Source organism: Zootoca vivipara, chromosome 6 (assembly GCF_963506605.1).
Source record: "Zootoca vivipara chromosome 6, rZooViv1.1, whole genome shotgun sequence".
Lineage (NCBI taxonomy): Eukaryota > Metazoa > Chordata > Lepidosauria > Squamata > Lacertidae > Zootoca > Zootoca vivipara.
This window is the reverse complement of record NC_083281.1, coordinates 71,758,328-71,783,379: the sequence shown is the minus strand read 5'-3', so window position 1 is coordinate 71,783,379 and position 25,052 is coordinate 71,758,328. Positions and strand designations below refer to the sequence as shown.

General features: G+C 43.6%; 1 protein-coding gene and 1 non-coding gene across 5 annotated transcripts; both read right to left on the bottom strand.

Annotated features, from left to right (window-relative positions):
• Positions 1-286: 286 nt before the first annotated feature.
• Positions 287-360, bottom strand: TRNAT-AGU (transfer RNA threonine (anticodon AGU)). Its single transcript has one exon. It is a non-coding gene; the product is annotated as a tRNA-Thr (tRNA).
• Positions 361-2,568: 2,208 nt separating this feature from the next.
• WDR88 (WD repeat domain 88) lies at positions 2,569-23,736 on the bottom strand. 4 transcript variants are annotated; one of them, XR_009557801.1, is made up of 9 exons: positions 23,300-23,736; positions 20,665-20,775; positions 19,825-19,913; positions 10,286-10,424; positions 8,460-8,589; positions 6,521-7,518; positions 4,606-4,674; positions 4,112-4,204; positions 2,569-3,153 (listed from the first exon to the last, which is right to left on the bottom strand). XR_009557801.1 is itself a non-coding variant. In XM_060276108.1 (9 exons), the coding sequence occupies exons 4-9, from the start codon at positions 8,513-8,515 to the stop codon at positions 3,007-3,009; spliced, it is 633 nt and encodes a 210-aa protein (XP_060132091.1). In that variant the 5' UTR covers positions 8,516-8,589; positions 10,286-10,424; positions 19,825-19,913; positions 20,665-22,060; the 3' UTR covers positions 2,569-3,006. The 4 variants fall into 4 exon arrangements, 3 of the variants coding, with proteins under 3 accessions (XP_060132091.1, XP_060132093.1, XP_060132094.1); XM_060276108.1 differs by lacking the exon at positions 23,300-23,736 and having other exon boundaries at positions 6,521-6,603; positions 7,334-7,518; positions 20,665-22,060; XM_060276110.1 differs by lacking the exons at positions 19,825-19,913; positions 20,665-20,775; positions 23,300-23,736 and adding an exon at positions 10,630-10,711 and having other exon boundaries at positions 6,521-6,603; positions 7,334-7,518.
• Positions 23,737-25,052: the final 1,316 nt, after the last annotated feature.

Genomic DNA, 25,052 nt, shown 5'->3' with positions numbered 1-25,052 from the left:
CCCACCCCGCGCGTCGATCCGCGGAGGGGCTGCTGTGGCGTGGGGGCTGCTCTTAAGGGCGCCTAGGAAGGGCATCGGGCATCCTGCAAAGCGGGCGTCTGGCCATGAGCCTCTTGCAAAGTGGCGCGCAGCAGCAAAAGCAAAACCTTTAAGCAGCACCTGAAGCGAAGGAGGCGGAGGATCCGAGCGCGCCTCTCTCGCTCTTTCTCTAGCCGAGCAGGGCGGGTGGGCATAAAAAAAGGGCCACCTCCTGCAGGCGCAGGCAAAACAGAGGCTACTCCTCTGCAGGCACCGCTGGGATTCGAACCCAGGATCTCCTGTTTACTAGACAGGCGCTTTAACCAACTAAGCCACGGCGCCGGCCGGTAGGGTGAGCAGCGGAGCAGCCTTCATGTACCTCCGGGAGGGAGCGGGGAGGAGGAGGAGGAAGCGGCCTGCCTGCGGGAGATGCAGCCGTGGCTGGATCCGCACGTGGACGGAAGACGTTCTTCTACATTACCACCCACCGCACTTCCTAAGGAACATGGACCGGCATCGGGATTTTTATATATTTGGGGGTGGGGTGTTGATGGCTTGCCATTCAGCTCAGCTTTGACTGAGAGAAGCCCCTTGCAAAGATGCAATTTCCCAGGGTGCGGGACCCGCTGAACTCCAGCGGAGCTTACTCTGAGTAGACGTGGGTAAGCTTGCATAGGACCTTCAGCGGCATCGCAGTTCTCCGAGGGTTGATTCTGCTAGAATCAGCAGTGCCAACTTGGGGAAAAAAATATTTTGGGGGGTGGGCAGATAATTCCCGCCCCACACAATCGATCGCATGATGCAGCGCTCACAACATATTTGGCGATGCCCATTAACTTTTTTGGGGGGGAGGGGCCCCTCAAATATTTTATTGGGGGAGTTGGCTCCTATGGCTAGGAGAGCCATTGTAGACCACTAGGGTCACCCAGTCAAACCCTCTGCAATGTAGGACTCCTTTTGCCCAACATGTGGTTCAGACCCACAACCCTGAAATGAAGAGTCTCGTGCTCTACCAACTGAGCTAAGGAGTGAGGTGTGTGCAGAAAACTTGCTGGGGATCAAACTTAGGTGGGACAGAGGGGAGGGAATGCTCAAGACCCCCTTCCTTAACACCCCCCACACACACACACACACAAACAGCCTTGCACAGAGACTAAGGAGGCCATCACAACAAGGAAAGGCCACAGGGAGGAGGCTGTTGCTGGAAGGACTGGGGGTCTCAGCACCCCATGGGCCTGTGCTTCTGAGCAGAGAGGGTGGATTGTAGCCAGCGTCTGCCAAAGATATTTTGACACCTGAGGCAAACCACAAAATGGCAACCCTTCCCCGCCAGGGAAGGAGTAAGTGCAGATCTACATAGAATCATACAGTTAGAAGGGGTCCCAAGAGTCATCTAGTCCAACCCCCTGCAATGCCGGAATCTCAACTGTGGCAGATGGCCGTCCAACCTCTGCTTAAAAACCTCTAAGGAAGGAGCGTCCAACACCTCCCGAGGGAATCCGTTCCACTGCCAAACAACTCTTCCTAATGTTTGTTGGAATCTTTATTCTTGTAATTTGAATCCATTGTTTCCGGTCCTACCCTCCAGAACAGGAGAAAACAAGCTTGCTCCATCTTCCATGTGACAGCCCTCAAATTATGTGAAAAGGGCTATCGGATCTCCTGTTGGTCTCCAGGCCAAACGTACCCAATTCCCTCAGAACAAAAGGGGACAAAAGTCTGCATTGGGATCTGCTGCCAGTGCCACTGCAGATCCTGACGCAGCCCTGATTGTAGCAGCATCTATCAGTGGTTCTCAAACTTTTTTGGGCCATCAGAGTTCCATAAACTCATCCCCAGCGCTCCCTACCCTACCCTACAAAAAGCATTATTCAGAAAAGTGGTTTGTTCCCGTGTTCCTTAAAACTGGTGGTCTACATTTATACACACATGTGTATCTACATTTGCAAATGCAACCAAATATGAACACACTTCAAAGATTCAAAACGTAGAAGTAGCCATCTTGGTCCACAAGAAAAATTCCAAAACCTGTATTGGGGCAATATTTTTATTAGGCCAACCAAAATGTCAAAAAATTGTGGTCACACTTTCAAGTTCCCCAGAACTCTTCAGTTCCAAGGAATTGATTCAGTGTGGCAGCAACTAGTCTCTGGAGCTTCCTGCCCGTTTATATTAGCAGACACCTTTGCTGTATTATTTCTGGCACCTGCTAAAGGCTTTTTGTTTAGGTAAGTCTTCCAGAAATAGTTTTAAGATGTACTTTTATGTATTTTGATAAATTTCTGGTCAACTTGCTTTTTTAATGTTTGATTTTATCAGTATTTTTAATGAACATTTCATATTCTATGTAAACTGCTTAGAGGTTATGTATGATTAAACAGCATATAAATCCTGTTAAATAAAATAATAAATAATATTAAATCAGGCTAGAATATAACCTAAGGTGGAGAGGAGGAAAAAACTTGGTTGATGTTGAAATTCATGGGGTCTGCAACTGGTGAAAATCTCCACTTTCCTTTTCGAGGCTTTGATCAGATTGAAGCTTCATGGCTTGCACACTATTTTGTGGCATTTTGATTGCCCTAATAAAGGTATTGCTCCAATGTGGATTTCAGAATTTTGAATACTGCAAGTTCCACCTCTCAGCTAGACTTGTGTTGCTTAATGGTGCACATGTTGCTTAATTGTTCCGCACTAGATTGAGATTCATACGACTTTCCTCTCACATTACTGGGTAACTTTTTCAATTGCGCTCAAGAGAGGACCACAATGGAACTAGAAGTTGTATAAATCCACTTGGCAGTACAGATTTTTTTATTTTATGCTTGTCAACCAGCAGGACACAGTGGATCCTTCAAATGACTCTATTCCGTAGGAATCTCAGTATGTAATTAAAGACTAAAAAAAACCAGTTCCGAGTTCTGTATATGCAGGCAAATAACTTTTATCACTTAAAAAATTACCAGCAATGGCCTCTTGCTGATTCCTTTAAAAATCAGGAGGCAATGGAGGCAATGGAGGGGGATCTGGCAGGACACTTTCTTTGTAACTTGCCAGTCGACAGAAAACACAATTGATTTCTACTTTGTCTTCATCATTGTGGAAGAGCAGGAAAGACTTCTTACATTCTTCACACTAGATTTTTTTATATAGAAAAAAAATAACGTATCAGTGGTTCAAACAAGAGGAATTTCCATCCTAAGAACAAACTGACATGCAGACCCATTTTTGCAAATGCTGAGGAATGCTTAGCAGAAATCACTCTATAAGAGACATTTAACACGTGCTCCTAATTTTTTAGTAGCATTTTACTAGGTAACAGACCATATTGGGTTCACTTACCATAGGTCCCATTAAAATGAGCGGGGCAAGATAAAAATGACTTAATTTCTTGATTGCAGTGCAATCTTTGATGATTGTCTTTAATGCTGCTTACTTCCAGGAAAGAACAGGATTGTAGCCTTACAACTCAATCCTAAACCATGTGTGCTCAGAAGTAAGATAAGATTGCAATTCCATCTGGAATCAATCCATTGTTTTGGCAACCGTATTGCATCCTGCATTTGAGATACACTGCAGTCAGTCTGTGCAGGGACGACGATGTACCCTGACACATACATATGCAAGGCTGCCTACCTTTCCCCCCCCCCAATTTTTTTTTGCTACCATAGGAATGTCATGCTGGTAGCTCTTGTTCCTGTCCGGAAAGGATGTGGGGAAAGCACCAGCTGGCTGCTGGGAGTTATAGTCCGAAACATCTGGAAGCACCAGGCCAGGGAAGGGTGCTATGCACCATGGGATATGCAGCTTCCTGCTACTCAGGTGTTCTCCTTTATGATGGTTTCCGATATTCAGGTGTGACATTCAAAACGAGTTCCAGATTTCATCCCTGACTTAAATGATGTTCTGCCCTTCAACATTCTTTGATCCAAAGGCTGTGAAATGCACCTGTGGCTCGCAGAATGGGCTTTATAGCTCATAGGATTCTGAGGTTGGGGTTTGCTAAAAGGAAAATGAGGCAGCATATGGACATAAAACAGATGGAAACATTCTTGTAGGGTAGTTACATCCAGGAGATGAATAACAGACTGACCTTTGCTAACTTGGAGCCTCTTGTTCTAATGGCTTGGACCACCACAGGGATTTCATGGGCATCTGCAATGTCCCAAACTCTCAAAGTACAATCCTGAAACAACGGAAGGGTTTCTATCAATTTACAGCAGGGGTGGATAACCATTTTCAGGCCAAGGGCCACACCTTTGGGGGCTGCATGCCAATGTAGGCGTGACTGAAATACAAAAGTGGGTGTGACCAATTTTAAAATATTTAAAATGGAGGGGATCGAGGTGTGGGTGTGTGTTACACATATTTTTTGGCACCACAGACTCATAGCAGGAGACCCACGAGAATAGTCTTCAAGGTTTTCTCATTTTTTTAGGACAAATCTGTCAGGGTTTTGAGGGGCCCACAAAAAACCTTTTGGGACTGAAGTATCACAATGAGGTATCGATGGAAGCAGTTGGGATTGGGAGGAAGACAGCCACTGAACTATGTTTCCAATTATTTCACTAAGCTTACTGATGATACCTTTGAGGCAGATACAAGCCGCTTCTTGTTGCTACTCAAAGCAATGTCTGTCACCCAACCTGCATGACCCTGCAAAGAAAGTTTTCCGATTACACAAAAATGGGATCTAGTTCACCCTTAAGACATTTGTAGAGAGCCAAGTCCTACTGAACTAAGCGCAACATGCCTCTGAGTAAGCATGCTTATGATTGCACTATTAGTTCTGTTGTTATTTTATTTCAATACTACTGAAGGCCTTTTTCTGTTGTGAACGTCACCGATGAAAACTGCTTAGAGGTGCATTATAAGATGTATTCTACATTCAAGATCTTTGAGGTGTGAGTCTTTTGTGACCCTCTGAGGGGGGAAAACCCATCTGTTTCTGGCATAATCTAATCAATACTTTGTGTTCTTTCTTAAGCACTTACATACAATTTTAGTATAGTAGTTTAAATATACTATCTTCCACGGAACTTCATAGTGAATAGTTTTAATTACTGTTATGGAAGAACTACGGTTCCGTTTCCCTTTTCCGGCGGATGCATTTGTCATTCTGTCCTTTATGAGAAGGGAGCAGCCCTACAAGAAAGGGGTCTCCACAGACATTGCCACCGTTCCCTCCTATGGCACCCATGGGTGTCGGGGTTTAGCCCTGCACATTTGTTTTGTTTCTATATTGGCCAGAAAGTGAAGCTTCCACTCCCATGTGGTGCTGAGAAACACTGACAGGAAAGGGAAGGGAGAAGGTAGGAGGCTGCCTTTTTTAAAAAGAAAATATTTGGGATCATGCCACTGCCTAGGAAGCTTGGGAGTCGGGAGTAAAGCAATTGGGGGTTTCGGTGTGTGCGTGAGAGAGACACCTGTGTTACATTTTGTTTTCTGTGTGGGATTTGTGTCTTTCGTCTGTGCGTGCTTTCAGGGTGGGGGGGGGGAGTTCTCTGAGCACCATCACTTTTCCTTCCACAAAGTTGAATCGCCTTCTGGAGGCAAATACGTTTTGGCACTTGGGGCTCAGACCCAACCTCTGCCTTGCAACTCAGTTCCCTGGGCAAGTTATTTCCCTTTTGTGGCCAGCCAGCCTGCAGGGCAGCCATTTCTGTTGCGGTGGTGCCCTGCCTCAGGGGCGGCCCAAAACATTTGGACACCTGAGGCAAATTGCAAACTGGCACTCCTCCCTCCCCCCCCCCCCCGCCACCAGGGAAGAAGTGAGGATTAAAGATCTACACCAGGAACAAGGAAGGAGTGGATATTGACATCAAGCACAGGGGGAAGTGTCAAAGCATCTTTATCCAAGGGTTGAAGTCAGAATCAAAGGGGCATCACAGGGGATCTACTGTCCTTGCGGATCCGGCAACCCGAGGCAGTTGCCTCACCTTGCCTCATGGGTGAGCCAGCCCTGCCCTGTCCGCAAGAGTTTCTCAAATTTTGAACTGTGCCCACGGCCTCAAAAGAGGCTGGGGACCCTTAACCAACCTCAAGCATTATTGAATATACAGGCCTCACATTGTTATGGTTACCTACAAGTGAAAATATTGGGCACACAATTGCTGTTCAAAAAACTGTGATGCTTGATCATGAGCCACCCTAGGAATTATGGTTTAGTTTCCTAGCAACTACAACTCAATGGCTTAGTGCCAGAGGTGGGAATGTGCAGAATATGGTTTCTGAATATCAGGAGATATGTGGGCACTGCCCAATGGATCAGCTATAAAAGCAGAGAAATTGTCAGGGCTTAAAACATTGTTACTGGAATATAAAACATGACGAGATGGAGAAAAAGAGAGACACCAATTGAATTATTCGTATAGAAAGACCATTAAAAAAATAAATCTCTAATTTAGGAACTAATCTTGCATAGTCAATTGGAGTTTCACCGCTAACGTCTACAGAAGCAAAATTAAGTCCTCCTTTGCCCAGGCAAATGATTACACAGTACCTTTAAACATATCTTTTTATATGCCTCTCGTGAGTCCCAGATAACAATTGTTTTGTCATAACCTCCAGACACCACAAGCGATGCTGAAATATAAAATTATGTCAGGTGACTGGCTTGTGCTTTGTTATTAAATAAACTAAGATTCATTCATGCAGGAAAAAGTGAATGAAACTTTGACATTTAATACAACTGAAATACTGCATTAAGAATACTAAGCCATATCTTTCTATATAATAAAAATGTAAAAATGTCATCACGCAACTCCCACTGGGAGATTTCTAGGCCTGGATTCGCAGGAAGTCATGGTAGGGGAGGGGAGCAAAAGTGAATGTATGTTGCAAAACAACTGCGGTAATGGCATCAGAGCAAGAAGACGGAAAGTGGTGGTTTAAAACAATGGCAGGAGTTTGAATAAAGTGAGGATGGAAGCATACTGATAGGGTGGAAGTGGCTATTTTAAACAGTGGCAGAGGTTTGAATAGAACAAGCAGGGGCTGACACAGCATCATAGAGCTTGACATTTTATTTCTCTGCTCAGACATGTTCACCTAACAGTAGACCTTAATGAGCTTATCAATTAAGGAGTGTTCTAGAAGGCTGTCTGAACAGCAATCTAAGTCATCAAGTTCAGTCTACCTCAATTAAATGAGCAACCATATAATCAAAACGGAAAATCATTTCATTCTGAAAGTTGAGAACTTAATTAGTGGTTTGAGCATGACCCCTGTGACTCATCTGAAATAAACACACTTTTCTTTCACATTTATACATTTGCGTAGAAGGTGCCATTATATGCCATTTCACATTACTCACCATCCTTACTAATATCACAGCAGCCAACTATTCCAATGTGGCCCTGATCCAAAATAATGGGTCCATGAGAACGGAACTCCCCAGTCCTGATATCCCATAACTTTATGACTTCATCCCAACCTGCTGTGCACAAATAATGGCCATCCAAGGAGAAACGGCAATCTGCAATTGCATTGGTGTGTGCCCTGAAAAAGACGTGCAGGTCACTGCAGCAGGATACCATCAAATTTATAGTGTTGACTCTTCTGTAGGGCACACTATTTGACCTCAGCCCCGGTACTGCAGAAAAAACCCAGTTACTGGTCAGTTGCTGCTCTTTCTGGCTAGCCTCATAGCTGCAAATGCTTTTTGTCCCAGGCACACAATGCCCTCCAAAGGCTACCTTTGGAGAATCACCTGTGAAGTACAAGTAAAAGTAACACCCGTCTGGACATGGCAGATAAGGAGAAAATATGAGTTGGGGCAAAGGATGTTTTGCGTGCAAACAGACATACTTTTAAAAATGGACTCCTGTTTTTCTTTCTTTCTTAAAAAAAAACGGTTTGGCTCCAAAAAAAGAAAAAGAGCTATGAAATTAATGAAATAAACAACTCTTTCATTAAAGGACCATTTTGTTAATATATTTTTTAAATTATATCTGGAAAAGCATTAAAAAAAAACCCGGATAGTGTGGATATACTGAGCTGTGGTAGGTTCAGCTGCCTGATACATCACTGCCAAAATCAAAACAATACTGCTCGAAGAGCACATAAAAATCTTTTGAAAAGCTGAACTCTCAGCACTCAAGAGTGGGAAAACACAGGAGGGTGACTATTATGTGGATGGGCCTCCCATAAAATGAGAGTGAAAAAGGCGGTTCCAAACTAAACACCTAGTTTAGTGGAAGTGGCCACATTACCCATGTAACTGCTACGGATTTTACACTAATACAGGCACCCCCAAACTTCGGCCCTCCAGATGTTTTGGACTACAATTCCCATCATCCCTGACCACTGTTCCTCTTAGCTAGGGATCATGGGAGTTGTAGGCCAAAACATCTGGAGGGCCGCAGTTTGGGGATGCCTGCACTAATAGGAAGCAGACTTCATGAGAGCCACATTGGTAGCTGTTTCACTGCTTCTTTTACCCTTCAATTGTGACTGTGGCAGACTGTGCTATAATATCCCAGAATTTCAAAGACATGTCAGATGACACTGTAGCTATTCGTTGGTTCTGAGGATCAAAACGACATCTTCTCACTGTGCTTCTGTGATACTCTGAAAGAAAGAAACACTCCAAGTAACAGGCTGCAAGCACTTTGGACAAAGTTAAGAGCTAGCAGCTAGTCTTATGGTTACTCACATCTGAGTTTCAGCTTATTGTTATGTTTTTTTTTTTATTTTAATGTAAATCTCTATAGATGCAAAACACAGCAGGAACTGAAACACTTGCACACACAACTACTAACCATCTAAGTATGGGGCAAAATGCCAGTTTAATAACGCTGAAGTAGTGACAGCAATACTGACTTGATTTATTTATTTTAGTCAGTTTACCCACCCACCCACCACTTGATTCCCAATTTATTCAACTCTTAGCAATTTTACACATCAAAAACTAGCCTTAGAATACACTCTGTTAATTCAATTGGCTCAAATTTGTGCCAAAGGAATCCTTAGGAGATATGTGTGGTGTATGTATTGTTATAGGGTTTTTTTTTTGGGGGGGGGAGTCAGTCTGGATGATATCCATTGGTCCCTTCCAAAACTGTGATCCTGCGCGAGGTTACAATCTACAAGAGGAAACCGGGTAAACTGGTAGACTAGTTCCATTGTTAAGGTATAGCCTTAAGTACTGCTATTTACATGTCCGAAGAGGTTGCCATAGAGACAAATGGAGGGGCCTTTCCCCAACTCACCTGACTTGATGTCATCCTAGGATGGGGAACAATAGGCTAAGGGGGGAGTGGGGCTGCGCATGTGTGAATTTTGGCAGACACTGGAAGCTAGAGACTGCAGAGACATGTCTTGCTCTGTGCTGGACCCAAAAGCTGTGACTTGGGGCTTCCCCATCTGTTGGGGTGTTCATGCTGCGAGCCTCTCCATTCTATGCTTAGATCATATAGGTAAAGGTAAAGGGACCCCTGACCATTAGGTCCAGTCGTGACTGACTCTGGGGTTGCGCGCTCATCTCACATTATTGGCCGAGGGAGCCAGTGTACAGCTTCCAGGTCATGTGGCCAGCATGACAAAGCCGCTTCTGGTGAACCAGAGCAGCACCGGAAACGCCGTTTACCTTCCCGCTGTAGCGGTTCCTATTTATCTACTTGCACTTTGACGTGCTTTCCAACTGCTAGGTTGGCAGGAGCTGGGACTGAGCAACGGGAGCTCACCCCGTCGCGGGGATTCGAACCGCCGACCTTCTGATCGGCAAGCCCTAGGGTATGTGGTTTAATCCACAGCGCCACCCGCGTCCTTACAACGCCACCCATATATAAAACCATATATTCAAAAGATACCACAGTATATCCATTGGCCTTCATTTAAAGGAAACCAGACCCTAGGTAAGCAGACACCTGTGGAGTATCTTGCAGAGAATGGGGTGAATGCAACAAGGTATACACGCACACAATTTCATTGGGTACTTGTCAAACAATGCTTGCCATTTATAACCATATGTACATTAGTTGTCATGATAAGCCACGTAAATAGGGTCACTGAAGCTTTCAGCTGTGCAGTGTATCTACAACAAAGCAGTAGAGCAGAACGAAAATATTTAACAATGTATTAAACAGTATGTACAAAGACATGCTCCTTCTAGGGTGATACGTAAGAAATCCATATATACTCTAGATCCAGGTAAACATGTACCAATATGCAAACGGGCAGGGGCACAACCAAACAGAATTGTATCCTGTACACGTCCCACTGAAGTGTGTGGCATGTGTATGTCTGGGAGTTTTAAAAATGTTACCTCTGACATATGCCACCTTTTTCGCATCTTCTAAACCACAAATGAATAAAGAATTTTCCAAATCGGAACTGGAGGCGATGTATTTGCCATCGTGAGAAACGTGGCATGAAGTCAGAAGGCCATCCTGCTCTAGAGTCCACTGGGGAAGAGAAGAGAAGCCCTTGAGGTTATGCTTTTAGGGTTAACGATCAGCCAAGAACCAAACCTATACGCACATGAGCCCAGGTGCAGCTCAAGTTACTTGAGACTGAGACCAAGGTGACACTCCCACCATGTACCTGGCAGTGTGCAGAGGGCAGACTGGATCATGCTCACAGGTTTTTAAAAAAGAATATTTAACTCACTTCTAAGCATTTATACAAGGTGTGATCGGAAAGTTCAGTGAACGGTCACAGAAATCGGACAGCGAGACGGGTGTACCCAGGATCAAAACTAGGGGGGGGGGGCAAGAGAGGGGAAGAGAGAGAGAAGGAAGAAAGGAAGGGAGGGAGGGAGGGAGGGAGGAAGGAAGGAAGGAAGGAAGGAAGGAAGGAAGGAAGGGGTGGGTGAGAGGGAGAAAGAGAAGGAAGGAAGGAAGGAAGGAAGGAAGGAAGGAAGGAAGGAAGGAAGGAAGGAAGGAAGGAAGGAAGGAAGGAAGGAAGGGGTGGTGAGAGAGAGAGAGAGAGAGGAGGGAGGGAGAGAGAAAAAGAAAGAAAGAAAGAGGGGAGAAGGAAGGATGGAGCTCCCGTCCGCCCCCGCCCCCAGCTCAGGCTGCTCCTCCCCCCTCCCACGTTCCTGTCACTGGCTGCAGCCCGGAGGGGGCGAAAACAGCCCGATTTCAGGCTGCTTCTCGCTCTCCCCACGTTCCTGTCGCTGGCTGCAGCCACGGAGGACCCGCAGTGACTTTTCCCCTTCAGTTTTCAGAGGGAAAAAGTGCGGGTTATGGTCCGTAAAATACGGTATTATTATTATTATTATTATTATTATTATTATTATTATTATTATTATTATTTTGCTTCATGCAGCGAGAAATATTTGAACATACAACCGGCATTGGAAACCCACGAAATGCTCAAAATTGTGTACGGAGATGAAGCTGCAACTTGAAAGACAGTGTGTGAGTGGTTTAAGTGTTTCCATGAAGGTCGGCAAACCATCAAAGATGTCCAAGCTGCTGTGACAAGGGAACTGAAAGCAGTATGAAAAGAGGACTTCTCCAACAGTTCTACAAACATCAACAGTGCATTGTATCAGAGGGGGCCTACTTTGAAGGGTTGTAAGGTGTGTATGTTCGAATATGTCCAATTTCTGTGACCATTCACCAAACTTTCCGGTCACACTTTGTATTTATGCCCCAGAACATTCTGAGATAAGGCTATGGTTCACACACACATCCAATCCTGTTTAATAGGAACAGTAAGTAACTTCTGAAAGCTTAATCCTGGTCAGAGCCAGAAATCATATATACGGTAAAAACATGAAATGCAGCGCACGCTTATATTTTGCTATAATTTTTTTTTATTGCTTTGGTTTTTAAATTACATGATCAAAAACTGTACCAATTGAATTAGACCATTAGGGTGGAACCAAACATTACACACAAATGAATATAACCCATTCTTACGGAAGGCCCCCCACTGACACCCATTCAGATATGTCATGCTGGTTGGTGCCAAAGACCTTTCTGTTTCCCCAGGACTTTCAGTCTAAGGCGCTTTCTCACTGGCTGCTGCTTTCATGCAGTTTCTGAGTGTATGCTCAATTTTTAAAATTATATTTCTGATTTTTGTAAGCTTATCCTTGGAATCTGTTTGAAGGGCAGGTACAAATTCCAACAGAAAATCAGTCATTTTGGGAGGGGTTGATTTGGAGCAGACAACCATTGAGATTACTGTATTATTGTTATTTACTAAATTTATATACCAACCTTTATCTGAAGATCACAGGCCGGTTGACAACATAAAAACACAAAATGCAAAACATAATAATAATAAAAAACTATAACCCCACTACCACCAATTTTCACTGCAAGAAGCTTCACCAAACTATTCCCCCATTCCAAATGACTGCATGTGTTTGCAAGGATAAACATTTGAGTAAAATGGAAGTTTAGTTTCTAGTGATTAAATAGGGGGTTTAAAAATTTTAAAAAGCAATACATACAAGCACTTTCCCTGTTTCAGTATCCCAGACCCTTAGACTTTTATCATATGATGCTGTTATCAACCTAAAACATTAAACACATTTACATGTTCAAAGACAGCAAAAACGTTTGATTCATGCTAATTATTATTATTATTATTATTATTATTTTTAAGATAGCAATAACAAATAGCTTACGAATGTGCTTTATGCTCCACTCCCATATTCTGGAAAGATTCATCCTCCATCATATATAATATTTAGTGCTCGTCCACACTTCTGCTTGTTCCCTGCCTCAAAAGCATGAGTTGGAATGGTTTTCCACTTAACTTGGGCTTTCTAGGCAGGGGTCCAAGCGGTTTCCCCCTTGCAGGGAAAACCTGCTCTTTAGTGCAAAATAGGAGCAAATGTCAATCTGGAGAAAACCCAAATTGTGTTTGCTCCGATTGACTGCTAAAGAGCTGTTTCTCCTGGGGGAAAGCAGCGGGAAAGGAGGAAGCATGGATAAGCCCTCAGTACAGTACAAGAGAAATGACACTATAGATATGTCTTCAAATACTATAGCTCCATTTTGTTCATTAGAGTTACACTCAAACTGGAAACTGGGATGTTCCACATTTGCAAATCAACTGGCTCTCTCTTTTATGTGATCTGCTTATGGAGGAAGCAGAAAACCCTGGGAAGCAGGAAAATACAAACCGCTCACTCGGCTTATAAGATATTTAAGAGAGAGAGAAATCATGTGACTTAGTTGTGGCCACTGGGTAGGATGGAATTGTTTCTCAAAATCCCTGTGCCAGCACAGCCCACTTTTAAAGTGGCAACAAAAATATCTGCCCCTATAGCAATTAAGGAGCAGAGCCAGGAGGAATGTAACTTAGGAGGAATCCTATGTTCTCTGGGGCCTTGTTCCTTCCCCCCGGGGAATGCTTGCTTAGAACAGAAGCACCATACATTAAATCTCTCCCACTGAAGTTAATGGATAGCCCCAGAGTCGTTCCGCGAGTCGTTTCGTATTGCGAAAATTTCATCTTGCGAAGCGCAGCTTCCCATAGGAATGCATTGAAATTTAATTTATGCATTCCTATTCGTCTTGCGAAGCACAGCCATAGAAAAATTCGTCTTGCGAGTCACCAAAAAAATCGCGAACCCCTTTCGTCTTCCGAGTTTTTTGTCTTGCGAGGCATTCCATCTTGCGAGGTACCACTGTGTAGGCATTTCTGCTCTTCCTTGACTATGCAACCATCTCCTCTTGCCAAGAATATAAAATACTCTGTTCGCACAGACACCCAGCATAATGGCTGTGGTTGGCATGACCTGGTGATGAGTGCTTTGAGGAAGGATTTGGGCCACAGCAGGTCTTGAACTTTCTCCTAGGTAGACCTTGCATTTCCCATGCTTGGTTTCCCACCTATTGTGCTCTGAAGCTGGCTGAGGGTTGCGACTGGAACAGCCCTCCTTTCTTCCCCGTCGGCCTGCTTGGCAAAAGGCTGGCTGCTGCAGACGGCTTGCGTTTGCGCTGCCAGTCAATTTGTACCCGTGTCAGACAGCCCTGGAGTCTGTGGCAGCTGCCCTCCTTCCAACTGCAACACAGCGGAGAAGCAACTGCGTCTCGTGCTGGTTGCCTGCTTTTCTGTGCATAGACTAGGTGGGAAGACATTCAAGCTTCACCACATCCTGCCTTATATCATGGGGGTCATCCAGCTGTCGCCTCCCCCCCCCCCACGACCCCTGCATGGCTAATGTGGGGTTGGGAAACGGGGCAGGATTGCCAGAGATGCAGTCGCTGCAATGTTGTTGTTGTTGTTGCTATTGTGGCTTTTGTTGCTATGGTGACTGTTGAAATGTTGCCTCTGCTGCTGATGGCTGTGTACAGAATCCCAACGATGGAGTGATGGATGCTTGGTGTACTGAGACCACAGGATTGAGCTGTCATTGTACTCGATTTAGAATTTGCGTGCTATTCTGAATATGAGGTTTTCTGGGGCTAGCTTTCCTGTGCATTTTCCGGCAGCTGATGTTGCTTGGTAACTGCTCTGTCATTGACGCAGCAGTAAAAAAAAGTAAATAATAAAAAAAAGCACTAAGGTCCATTATACAACAAAGATATTCAATTATATTTATCCCAAGATGGGTAAGTATCTATATTTGCCTCCCACGGTTGATTTTTCAGCACCTTCCATTAGACCAAAATAACAATTTCTCTTGACTAATCCAGAATGTAAGCACTGTTATCCTAATGGCCTTTCAGTATTTTGACAACTAATGCAGTGGTCTGGTCTGCGCATCCTGTTAAACTATAAAAGACCTTTAGCTCTGGTGCAAGACGAATGAGCAGTGAGCTGGTTCATGTAGCTTAAAAGTCTCCTGGCCACTCTACGCCATGAGCAAAAAAACCACAAGTCTCGACTTGATGCGTCATCTGAACTCAGGCTCAGCTTGTGGGTTATTTTCTCTTCAATGAGCAGTAGCCCAGGTTTGTTCTTGGCTTAGCAGTCATGGGTTGTTGGGGAAAACAAGCAGCCCAGGTTCAGATGACAGGACAATGCAAAGTTCTTGATTTGTTTCAGCACAGTCAGGAGCAAAGCTGGGATTCTTGAGCATGCTGGGCATTGGCGTGAAATTGCAGTTAAACATTAGGTATGGTTTAACGTCATGCCACGTTAAACCATACCTAATGTTTAACTGCAATTTCACGCCAATGCCCAGCATGCTCAAGAATCCCAGCTTTGCTCCTGACTGTGCTGAAACAAATCAAGAACTTTGCATTGTCCTGTCATCTGAACCTGGGCTGCTTGTTTTCCCCCAACAACCCATGACTGCTAAGCCAAGAACAAACCTGGGCTACTGCTCATTGAAGAGAAAATAACCCACAAGCTGAGCCTGAGTTAAGATGACCCCTTCATGGATCAATGCCTTGTCGTGGCGAAGGGGCTTGAATAACTCGGAGAAGCTATGAGCTATGCCATGCAGGGCCACCCAAGATGGACAGGTCATAGTGGAGAGTTTTGACTAAACGTGATCCACCTGGAGAAGGAACTGGCAAGCCACTCCAGTATCCCTCCCAAGAAAACTCCATGGACAAAGACAACAGGCATATAAAAGTTATGGCGCTGGAAGATGAGCCCCTCAGGTCGGAAGGCGTCCAACATGCTACTGAGGAAGAGCGGAGGACAAGTACAAGTAGATTCAGAGCTGATGAAGCGGCTGGGCCAAAGCCGAAAGGATGCTCAGTTGCGGATATGCCTGGAAGCGAAAGGAAAGTCCGATGCTGTAAAGAAAAATATTGCATAGGAACCTGGAATGTAAGAACCATGAGTGGAGGTAAGCTGGATGTGGTCAAAAATGAGATGACAAGAATAAATATCGACATCCTGGGCATCAGTGAACTAAAATGGAAGGGAATGGGCGAATTCAGTTCGGGTGACTATCATATCTACTACTGTGGGCAAGAATCCTGTAGCAGAAATGGAGTGGCCCTCATAGTCAACAAAAGAGTGGCAAAAGCTGTAATGGGATGCAATCTCAAAAATGACAGAATGATCTCGATACGAATCCAAGGCAGACCTTTTAACATCACAGTAATCCAAGTTTATGCACCAACTACCGGTGCTGAAGAAAGTGAAATTGACCAATTCTATGAAGACCTACAACAACTTCTAGAAATGACACCAAAGAAGGATGTTCTTCTCATTACAGGGGATTGGAATGCTAAAGTAGGGAATCAAGAGATAAAAGGAACAACTGGCAAGTTTGGCCTTGGAGTTCAAAATGAAGCAGGGCAAAGGCTAATAGAGTTCTGTCAAGAGAACAAGCTGGTCATCACAAACACTCTCTTCCAACAACACAAGAGACGACTCTACACATGGATATCACCAAATGGGCAGCATCGAAATCAGATTGATTATATTCTCTGCAGCCAAAGATGGAGAAGCTCTATACAGTCAGCAAAAACAAGACCTGGAGCTGACTGTAACTCAGATCATCAGCTTCTTATAGCAAAATTCCAGCTTAAACTGAAGAAAGTAGGAAAAAGCACTGGGCCAGTAAGATACAATCTGAATCAAATCCCTTATGAATACACAGTGGAAGTGAGGAACAGGTTTAAGGATTTAGATTTGGTGGACAGAGTGCCTGAAGAACTATGGATGGAGGCTCGTAACATTATACAGGAGGCAGCAACGAAAACCATCCCAAGGAAAAGGAAATGCAAGAAAGCAAAATGGCTATCCAACGAGGCCTTACAAATAGCGGAGGAGAGGAGGCAAGCAAAATGCAAGGGAGATAGGGAAAGATACAGGAAACTGAATGCAGATTTCCAAAAAACAGCAAGGAGAGACAAGAGGGTCTTCTTAAATGAGCAATGCAAAGAAATAGAGGAAAACAATAGAATGGGGAAAACCAGAGATCTGTTCAAGAAAATTGGAGATATGAAAGGAACATTTCGTACAAAGATTACCATAATCAAGGACAAAAGTGGTAAGGACCTAACAGAAGCAGAAGACATCAAGAAGAGGTGGCAGGAATACACAGAGGAATTATACCAGAAAGATATGGAGGTCTCGTACACCCCAGGTAGTGTGGTTGCTGACCTTGAGCCAGACATCTTGGAGAGTGAAGTCAAATGGGCCTTAGAAAGCACTGCTAATAACAAGGCCAGTGGAAATGATGATATTCCAGCTGAACTATTTAAAATTTTAAAAGATGATGCTGTTAAGGTGCTACACCCAATATGCCAGCAAGTTTGGAAAACTCAGCAATGGCCAGAGGATTGGAGAAGATCAGTCTACATCCCAATTCCAAAGAAGGGCAGTGCCAAAGAATGCTCCAACTACCGCACAATTGCGCTCATTTCACACGCTAGCAAGGTTATGCTTAAAATTCTACAAGGCAGGCTTAGGCAGTATGTGGACCGAGAACTCCCAGAAGTGCAAGCTGGATTTCGAAAGGGCAGAGGAACCAGAGACCAAATAGCAAACATGCGCTGGATTATGGAGAAGGCTAGAGAGTTCCAGAAAAACGTCTACTTCTGCTTCATTGACTATGCAAAAGCCTTTGACTGTGTCGACCACAGCAAACTATGGCAAGTTCTTAAAGAAATGGGAGTGCCTGATCACCTCATCTGTCTCCTGAGAAATCTTTATGTGGGACAAGAAGCTACAGTTAGAACTGGATATGGAACAACTGATTGGTTCAAAATTGGGAAAGGAGTACGACAAGGTTGTATATTGTCTCCCTGCTTATTTAACTTATATGCAGAATTCATCATGCGAAAGGCTGGATTAGATGAATCCCAAGCCGGAATTAAGATTGCCGGAAGAAATATCAACAACCTCAGATATGCAGATGACACAACCTTGATGGCAGAAAGCGAGGAGGAATTAAAGAACCTTTTAATGAGGGTGAAAGAGGAGAGCGCAAAATATGGTCTGAAGCTCAACATCAAAAAAACCAAGATCATGGCCACTGGTCCCATCACCTCCTGGCAAATAGAAGGGGAAGAAATGGAGGCAGTGAGAGATTTTACTTTCTTGGGCTCCTTGATCACTGCAGATGGTGACAGCAGTCACGAAATTAAAAGACGCCTGCTTCTTGGGAGAAAAGCAATGACAAACCTAGACAGCATCTTAAAAAGCAGAGACATCACTTTGCCGACAAAGGTCCGTATAGTTAAAGCTATGGTTTTCCCAGTAGTGATGTATGGAAGTGAGAGCTGGACCATAAAGAAGGCTGATCGTCGAAGAATTGATGCTTTTGAATTATGGTGCTGGAGGAGACTCTTGAGAGTCCCATGGACTGCTAGAAGATCAAACCTATCCATTCTTAAGGAAATCAGCCCTGAGTGCTCCCTGGAAGGACAGATCGTGAAGCTGAGGCTCCAATACTTTGGCCACCTCATGAGAAGAGAAGAATCCTTGGAAAAGACCCTGATGTTGGGAAAGATGGAGGGCACTAGGAGAAGGGGACGACAGAGGACGAGATGGTTGGACAGTGTTCTCGAAGCTACGAACATGAGTTTGACCAAACTGCGGGAGGCAGTGCAAGACAGGAGTGCCTGGCGTGCTATGGTCCATGGGGTCACGAAGAGTCGGACACGACTAAACGACTAAACAACAACAACAACAACGTGGCATGAAGATGGTTTTGTTATCATGCTTGTTTGCTTTCCTCTTATCTATAACCACTTTGGATAGCTAATGTCTCTTCTAAATTAATTAGCCATAATGCGAAAGCATTGATTTAATTGAATATATTGTACTGATTTGCATCGCTGTTGTCTTTTAATGGAAAGAGTTACAAGAAATAAAGCAGTGGTTTATAGAAACCCCTCATGCTTCTTAGCTGGCTCTCCACTCAGTTCTGACAAAAGTTGCACCGACATCTTAAATCCAGCAATGTGGCAAAATAAATGTGGGAGCAAAAGGAGGATTAGCTTATATCCATCCCTTGAAGATGACTCTGTAAAACTGTACATCTTCACACAGAATTTTCTTCTCATATCAGATGCAGTGCTCACCGAATGCATCTGATCTCTTCAAGTGGCATGATGATGGTGTCTGGTGAGACCCCAGCCACCCTTCCATCTTCCATTTGTCCCAATATTAACTCATAGAGTATCACTGAGGATATATGCTTCTCTTTTGGCTCCTCCACATTGCAGCAGCCAGACTCAGTGGCAATACTCTCTCCCAAGGAATATTTGTCTTAGTCCCTTCGCTTACAGCAAATACAACAAGTTTTGTGGCACCTTAAAGACTGGCATATACAGGTGAAACTCGGAAAATTAGAATATCGTCGAAAAGTGCATTTATTTCAGTAATGCAACTTAAAAGGTGAAACCAATATACATGATAGAAGCATGACATGCAAAGCAAGATATGTCAAGCCTTTATTTGTTGTAATTGTAATTATTTGTCGTTAGGCGGGACAATTATAAATGGAATGTAATTAATGAAATGTAATAGTGATGTTTATTTTTGTATTTTTGTAACTATTTGTTTTATTACTGTGGAATTTCCAGAAGAAAGCATTTGTAAAAATAATAAAAAATAAAAAATGTTGCATTACTGAAATAAATGCACTTTTTGATAATATTCTAATTTCCCAAGTTTCACCTGTATAATATGGCATAAGCTTTTGTGGACTTCGTTACATGTGGTAGTAATACTATATCAACACTGACTTTAAATCTAATTATTCTGTTTATTTATTTTTAATAAAAAATATTCAAGCATTTTATAAGATATATATAACAAGACAGTCGTGGTAATAATTTTTCCTACTGGCTTTCTAAGGCAGGATTGCATTGACCATCTGTTTTGTCATCATTCTTTTCCCTGCTCCTATAAACCCACTTGCTGAATATAATTAGTTCCGTGGCATACTAATTAATATATAAAATACAACAGTGTTATCACCTTTTATTATCAGGACTCAGACAGCATTCAGAAATGGGCCCAGTGTGCTCACCCTCAAAGGTCTGAACACAGACAGCACCGGCAATATCCTTCAAGAAATAAAGATAAACTTGGTTATTAAGTAGTGTGTTCAGACTGAAAAAGACACTTAATGAAGGCTAATTCATAGCACGTATTCCCCCCCCACTTAATTATTCGAAATAGTTCTGCTTATAAGCTGCCCGCAGAACTTGTATCCGATAAATCAATTACGTCTGTTTACCTGATGAAGCCACATGATACACATGAAGCCGCATGATACATTTATCTCTTCAAAAAGGACTGTTTTGGGCTATTTGAAGTCAAATGCAACCACACAGGGCATAAATTGTGTTCTTATTCTCTGCCTAGTGTCTCAGGTTCAGAGGTACCCACAATGCAAAAGTGGAATGTTTTCCCCGCATTTCCATTTATATTATTTATAGCTTCTAACCTTTCTACTCTTTTAAAAAACGTATTATATACTGAACCATCACCACACCCTACAAAAATGAGCTCTGCAGACCAAGTGTTCATTGTGCAAGCAGTGGGAAAGTTACCACTTTAATTTGGGAAGTAAAATTGTGTCCAATAGTTTCCAGTTCAATCTGATATACGTCCTTTCAGAAATAAATTCCATTGAGTATAGTGGGACTTACTCCAAGGTGAGTGTACAAAGGACTCCGACCTTAGAGACAGTGTATGTTTGGCACTTTCAACAATGATTCACTTAACCTTTGTGCTAATACAATAAACTACGGTTTAGACTTCAGAGCAATATGATCAATTAGGTTTCTTGCTTCAGGTCTGTAACAAGCTTACCCAGAGTTTCACTGTGCTGTCATAACAGCCTGAAAGAACTTTTGTTTCATCAAAACAGAATTGACAGGAGGTCACAGCTGCTGAATGTCCTTTTAAAATTTTAAAATGAATCTGTGAAAGAACAGAGTATCTCATGTTATCTTCTGTCATTGTTTTTTTTTTTTTTTTGTAGATTCACCAGTCAAGAACAGGGCTGTACAAAGTGTGATTAGAAATACCTTCTGTTCTGTCAGTTTCTCTCTTGCACGTCCACTGAAGCCAATTTACATGAATCCTGGGCAAATGGCTCATTGGAGTCTATTTTAAATCTCTCCACATGTGAATTGGTTCCTTGTGGCTGCTGATGGCTGTGTGAAGTGGTTGCCCCTGGCTTCCTAACAACATTTTTATCTGGGTCTGAAGAAAAGCGCTACATGACACCTCTAATATTATTAACCAGGACTGCAATCCTAATCCCATTTCCCGGGGAGTAAAGCCTATTGAATGCAATAGGGCTTACGTCTATTATTATTATTACTCCAATAAACCCCTGTATATGGCGTTTATTGACCTAAGGCTTTCAACGCTGTAAATCGTAATGCCCTGTGGACTGTCCTTCTGAAAATTGGCTGCCCAGATAAATTTGTAAACATCATTCGGCTCCTCCATGATAATATGACAGCAACAATCGCAGATAAAAATGGCTCTCAAAGTGAACTATTCACAGTGGGATCAGGTGTTAAACAGGGTTGTGTTACTGTCCCAACTCCATTCATTATTTTCATTGCCATGATCCTACACTTTGTCGAAGGGAAACTCCCCACCGGAGTAGAAATCATATAACGAACAGATGGAAAGCTCTTCAATCTGAACAGGCTGAAAGCAAAGAGTAAGGTTATCGTAACTTCCGTCATAGAGCTTCAGTATGCTGATGACAACGTAGTGTGCGCACGCTCAGAGGATGACCTCCAAACCACCCTAAATATATTTGCAGAAGCTTACAAAAAGCTTGGCCTATCACTCAACATCCAAAAAACCAAAGTGCTGCATCAACAAGTACAAAATAACCCCTCTGCAGCACCACAAATCCAACTCAATGGTGTAACGTTGGAAAATATCGATCACTTCTCCTACCTCCTACCTTTCCACAAGGGCCAATATTGATGCCGAAATCCAGCATCGTCTGAGCTCTGCGAGTGCGGCTTTCTCCCGATTGAAGCGCAGAGTTTTGAAAACCGGGACATTCGCAGGGAAACCAAAATACTTGTTTACAAAGCTATTGTACTGCCAACCTTACTATATGCTTGTGAAACATGGACCACTTATAAAAGCCAACTCCAACTCCTTGAAAGATTCCATCAAAGGTGTCTCCGAAAATTTTTACATATCACTTGGGAAGACAGGCGAACTAGTATCAGTGTACTGGAAGAAGCAAAGATCACCAGTGTTGAAGTACTGATTCTTCAACATCAACTTCGTTGGACTGGTCATGTTGTGCGGATGCCTGTTGATCCTCTTCCAAAGCAACTACAGTACTCTGTTCCGGACTTAAAAATGGAAAACGTAATGCTGGTGGTTAACAAAAGAGGTTTAAAGACTGTCTCAAGGCAAATCTTTAAAAATGTAGTATAAACACTGACAATTGGGAAACACTGGCCTGCGAGCGCTCCACTTGGAGAACAGCCTTTACCAAAGGTGTCATGGGCTTTGAAGACACTTGAACTCAAGACGCAAGGGAGAAACGTGCTAAGAGGAAGGCACGCTTGGCAACCGTGATCAACTCCCGTCCGGAAACCAATGTCCCCACTGTGGAAGGATGTGTGGATTCAGAATTGGCCTCCATAGTCACTTACAGAATCACTGTTAAAACCGTGTTTATGGAAGACAATCTTACTCTGCTATGAGTGATCGCCAAAGAGGTAGTCTCCTGAGCAGACATGGTTAGAATTGCACTGAGCGACTTTTAAGAGATTTCCTTATCAGGTGAGTACCAACATTTCTTCGATGAAAATAAGGATGTTGCATTCCATTATGATAATTTTACTATTTATACCCCCACACACACCATCATACTGGGTTGCCCCAGCCACTCTGGGCAGCTTCCAACATATATACAAATATAATTAAACATTAAAAAAAAACCCTTCTCTATACAGGATTGCCTTCAGACGGCATGGGGGTTCAGATAACGCCATACCCTCCAACTTTTCTCCAATGAAAATAGGGATGTCTTAAGGTAAAGCGGGACATTCCGGGATCAAATCAGAAACAGGACCTACTTCTCTAAATCAGGGATGTCCCTGGAAAATAGGGACACCTGGAGGGTCTGCAGTCCTGCTCAGAATTAGATCTATGGGCATAGCCAGGATTATTTTTGGGGGGAAGGCCTTTTGTTGGGAGTACAAAATCTCAGTTTGCTCTGTATTTTTATTGATGGGGGGGGGACAGCTGCCCCTCCCTGCCTACGCCCATGATAATTTAGATCCATTGAAATTAATCAGCAGGACTAATTTAAGAGGGGCCTACCCTTACAACAGGACTAATAATACCATACCACCCAATGATGCACCGCTTCTCGCAGGAACGAGAAGTCGATGTTAATCACAGAAATAAATCCTTACAACTCGACCCACCCGCTTCGCCTCCGCCACCCCACCTTGGCCAACTTCTCATGGTCCCCCTCCCAGGACTGCGGCGAGCGGGTCTCGATGGCCAGGGGGTCGTCCGGGTAGACCATCGGCGGAGGCGCCATCTCCAAGGGCGAGAATACTCCCCTCCTTTCCCTGACGGCGGAGGCAGCTACTCCGGGGGTCGCTTTCCCTCCTGCTCCTCCGCCGGCGGCGGCGTCCCAAACGCTTAGCAACCGGCCTGGCTCGCGGCTTCTCCCGCCAGCCCCTGCCTCCTCTCCGCCGTCGGGGAAAGAGCCGCCTTTCCCCCGCCGCCTCCCCTCTAGGCCTGATGCGAAGCGGGACGCCCGGATTCCGAGGTCACGGAGCGCTTCTCGGCTTCCTCCCGGGAAAAGGCTCAGCGCCGCTTATGGGGGCAGAGTTTGCACTCTGAAAACAAACCAGGAATTTGTACTCTGCACAAGCCTTGGGCACTCTCCTTGACGCCCCAGCGCGAGTTTCTTTAAGAATAATAATCCATGATTATTATTTTAAAACAAAACAAAACCAGGTACTGTACTGTATTTTGAGTACAGTAAAGTACAACGCACGTGCGTACACACACATACCGGTATCAAAATCAAGAGCATTTTCTGGGAAGGCTAGAAGGAAACTATTAAGGTGATAGACAACAACCCATCCACCCCCACCCCCCAAAAAAATAAAATTAAGTGTTTGACCCCTCTGCAATGGTTATTTGCAGCACAATCTTAGGCACGTCTACTAAGAAGCAAGTCCCGCTGAGTTCAATGGCGTTGACTTGGAGGTAGGTGGGTGGGTCATGCGACAAAGACTTATGTTTGATACACAAAACACAACAAAAACGGAGCTGCAGATTTTATGGCAGGAACCCGCAGCAGCGAGCTGAGGGTTTTATTTGGGTCACACAATCATCACATACCGTAATCACACACCCAGCCATGGGCCTCGCTGCCCCCACTAAATCAATAAAAATACATAGCAAACTGACGTTCTGGCCTGCCCCCCCCCATGCCATCAGAGTCCCTTTAAACAAAGTTTTGAATCACATCTGAACCTAAACTTTTTTAAAATGCGGGTGTTTTTATTTAGCTCTCATTGATGTAGAGGCGTGTGTTCTGTTTAAATGTTTTTAAATTTAATTTTGATATATATAAAAGGGGGAAAGAACAGAAAAAGTCCACATCGATAATGTAGGAAGACAGAACACAAGCTTTTCAGGGAGAGCCATATTCCACACTTTTTGTACTATACCAGGAGGTCCACGTTTTGTAAAGTTTTTAATTTTTGCACAATGGTCAACTCAGGCAGCTACGGTACCACTAAAGAAAAGCAAAATATATTGAAACAGAACATCTTGGTTATTTCCTTTGAAGATGGAGAGAAGGGCCAACTGCAGCCTCATCTAAATCGCTCCTATTATTCCACCATCATTGTATTTATTTATTTCGTGAAATTGATACGCTGCTTGGATGCAAAAAAATTAAAGGGGTTTACAAAAATAGATAAAACAGTAAAATTATTATAAAGTGAAAATAAGTATGTACCACATAAAATAAGTATGTACCACATTCAAGGGGCCACCTTAGACAGAAGACAAGGCATTTGAACTGGGGCTCTATGCCAAAGTTTTAACACTGCTTCCCTAGTATGGACTGAAATAGATTTCAATGGTTTTCTCCATCCATATTTTATCCTACTGTCTTACCTTCCCATATATTTTTGTACAGCTAAAACCCTTTATTTCTGTGAACTAGGCGGTTT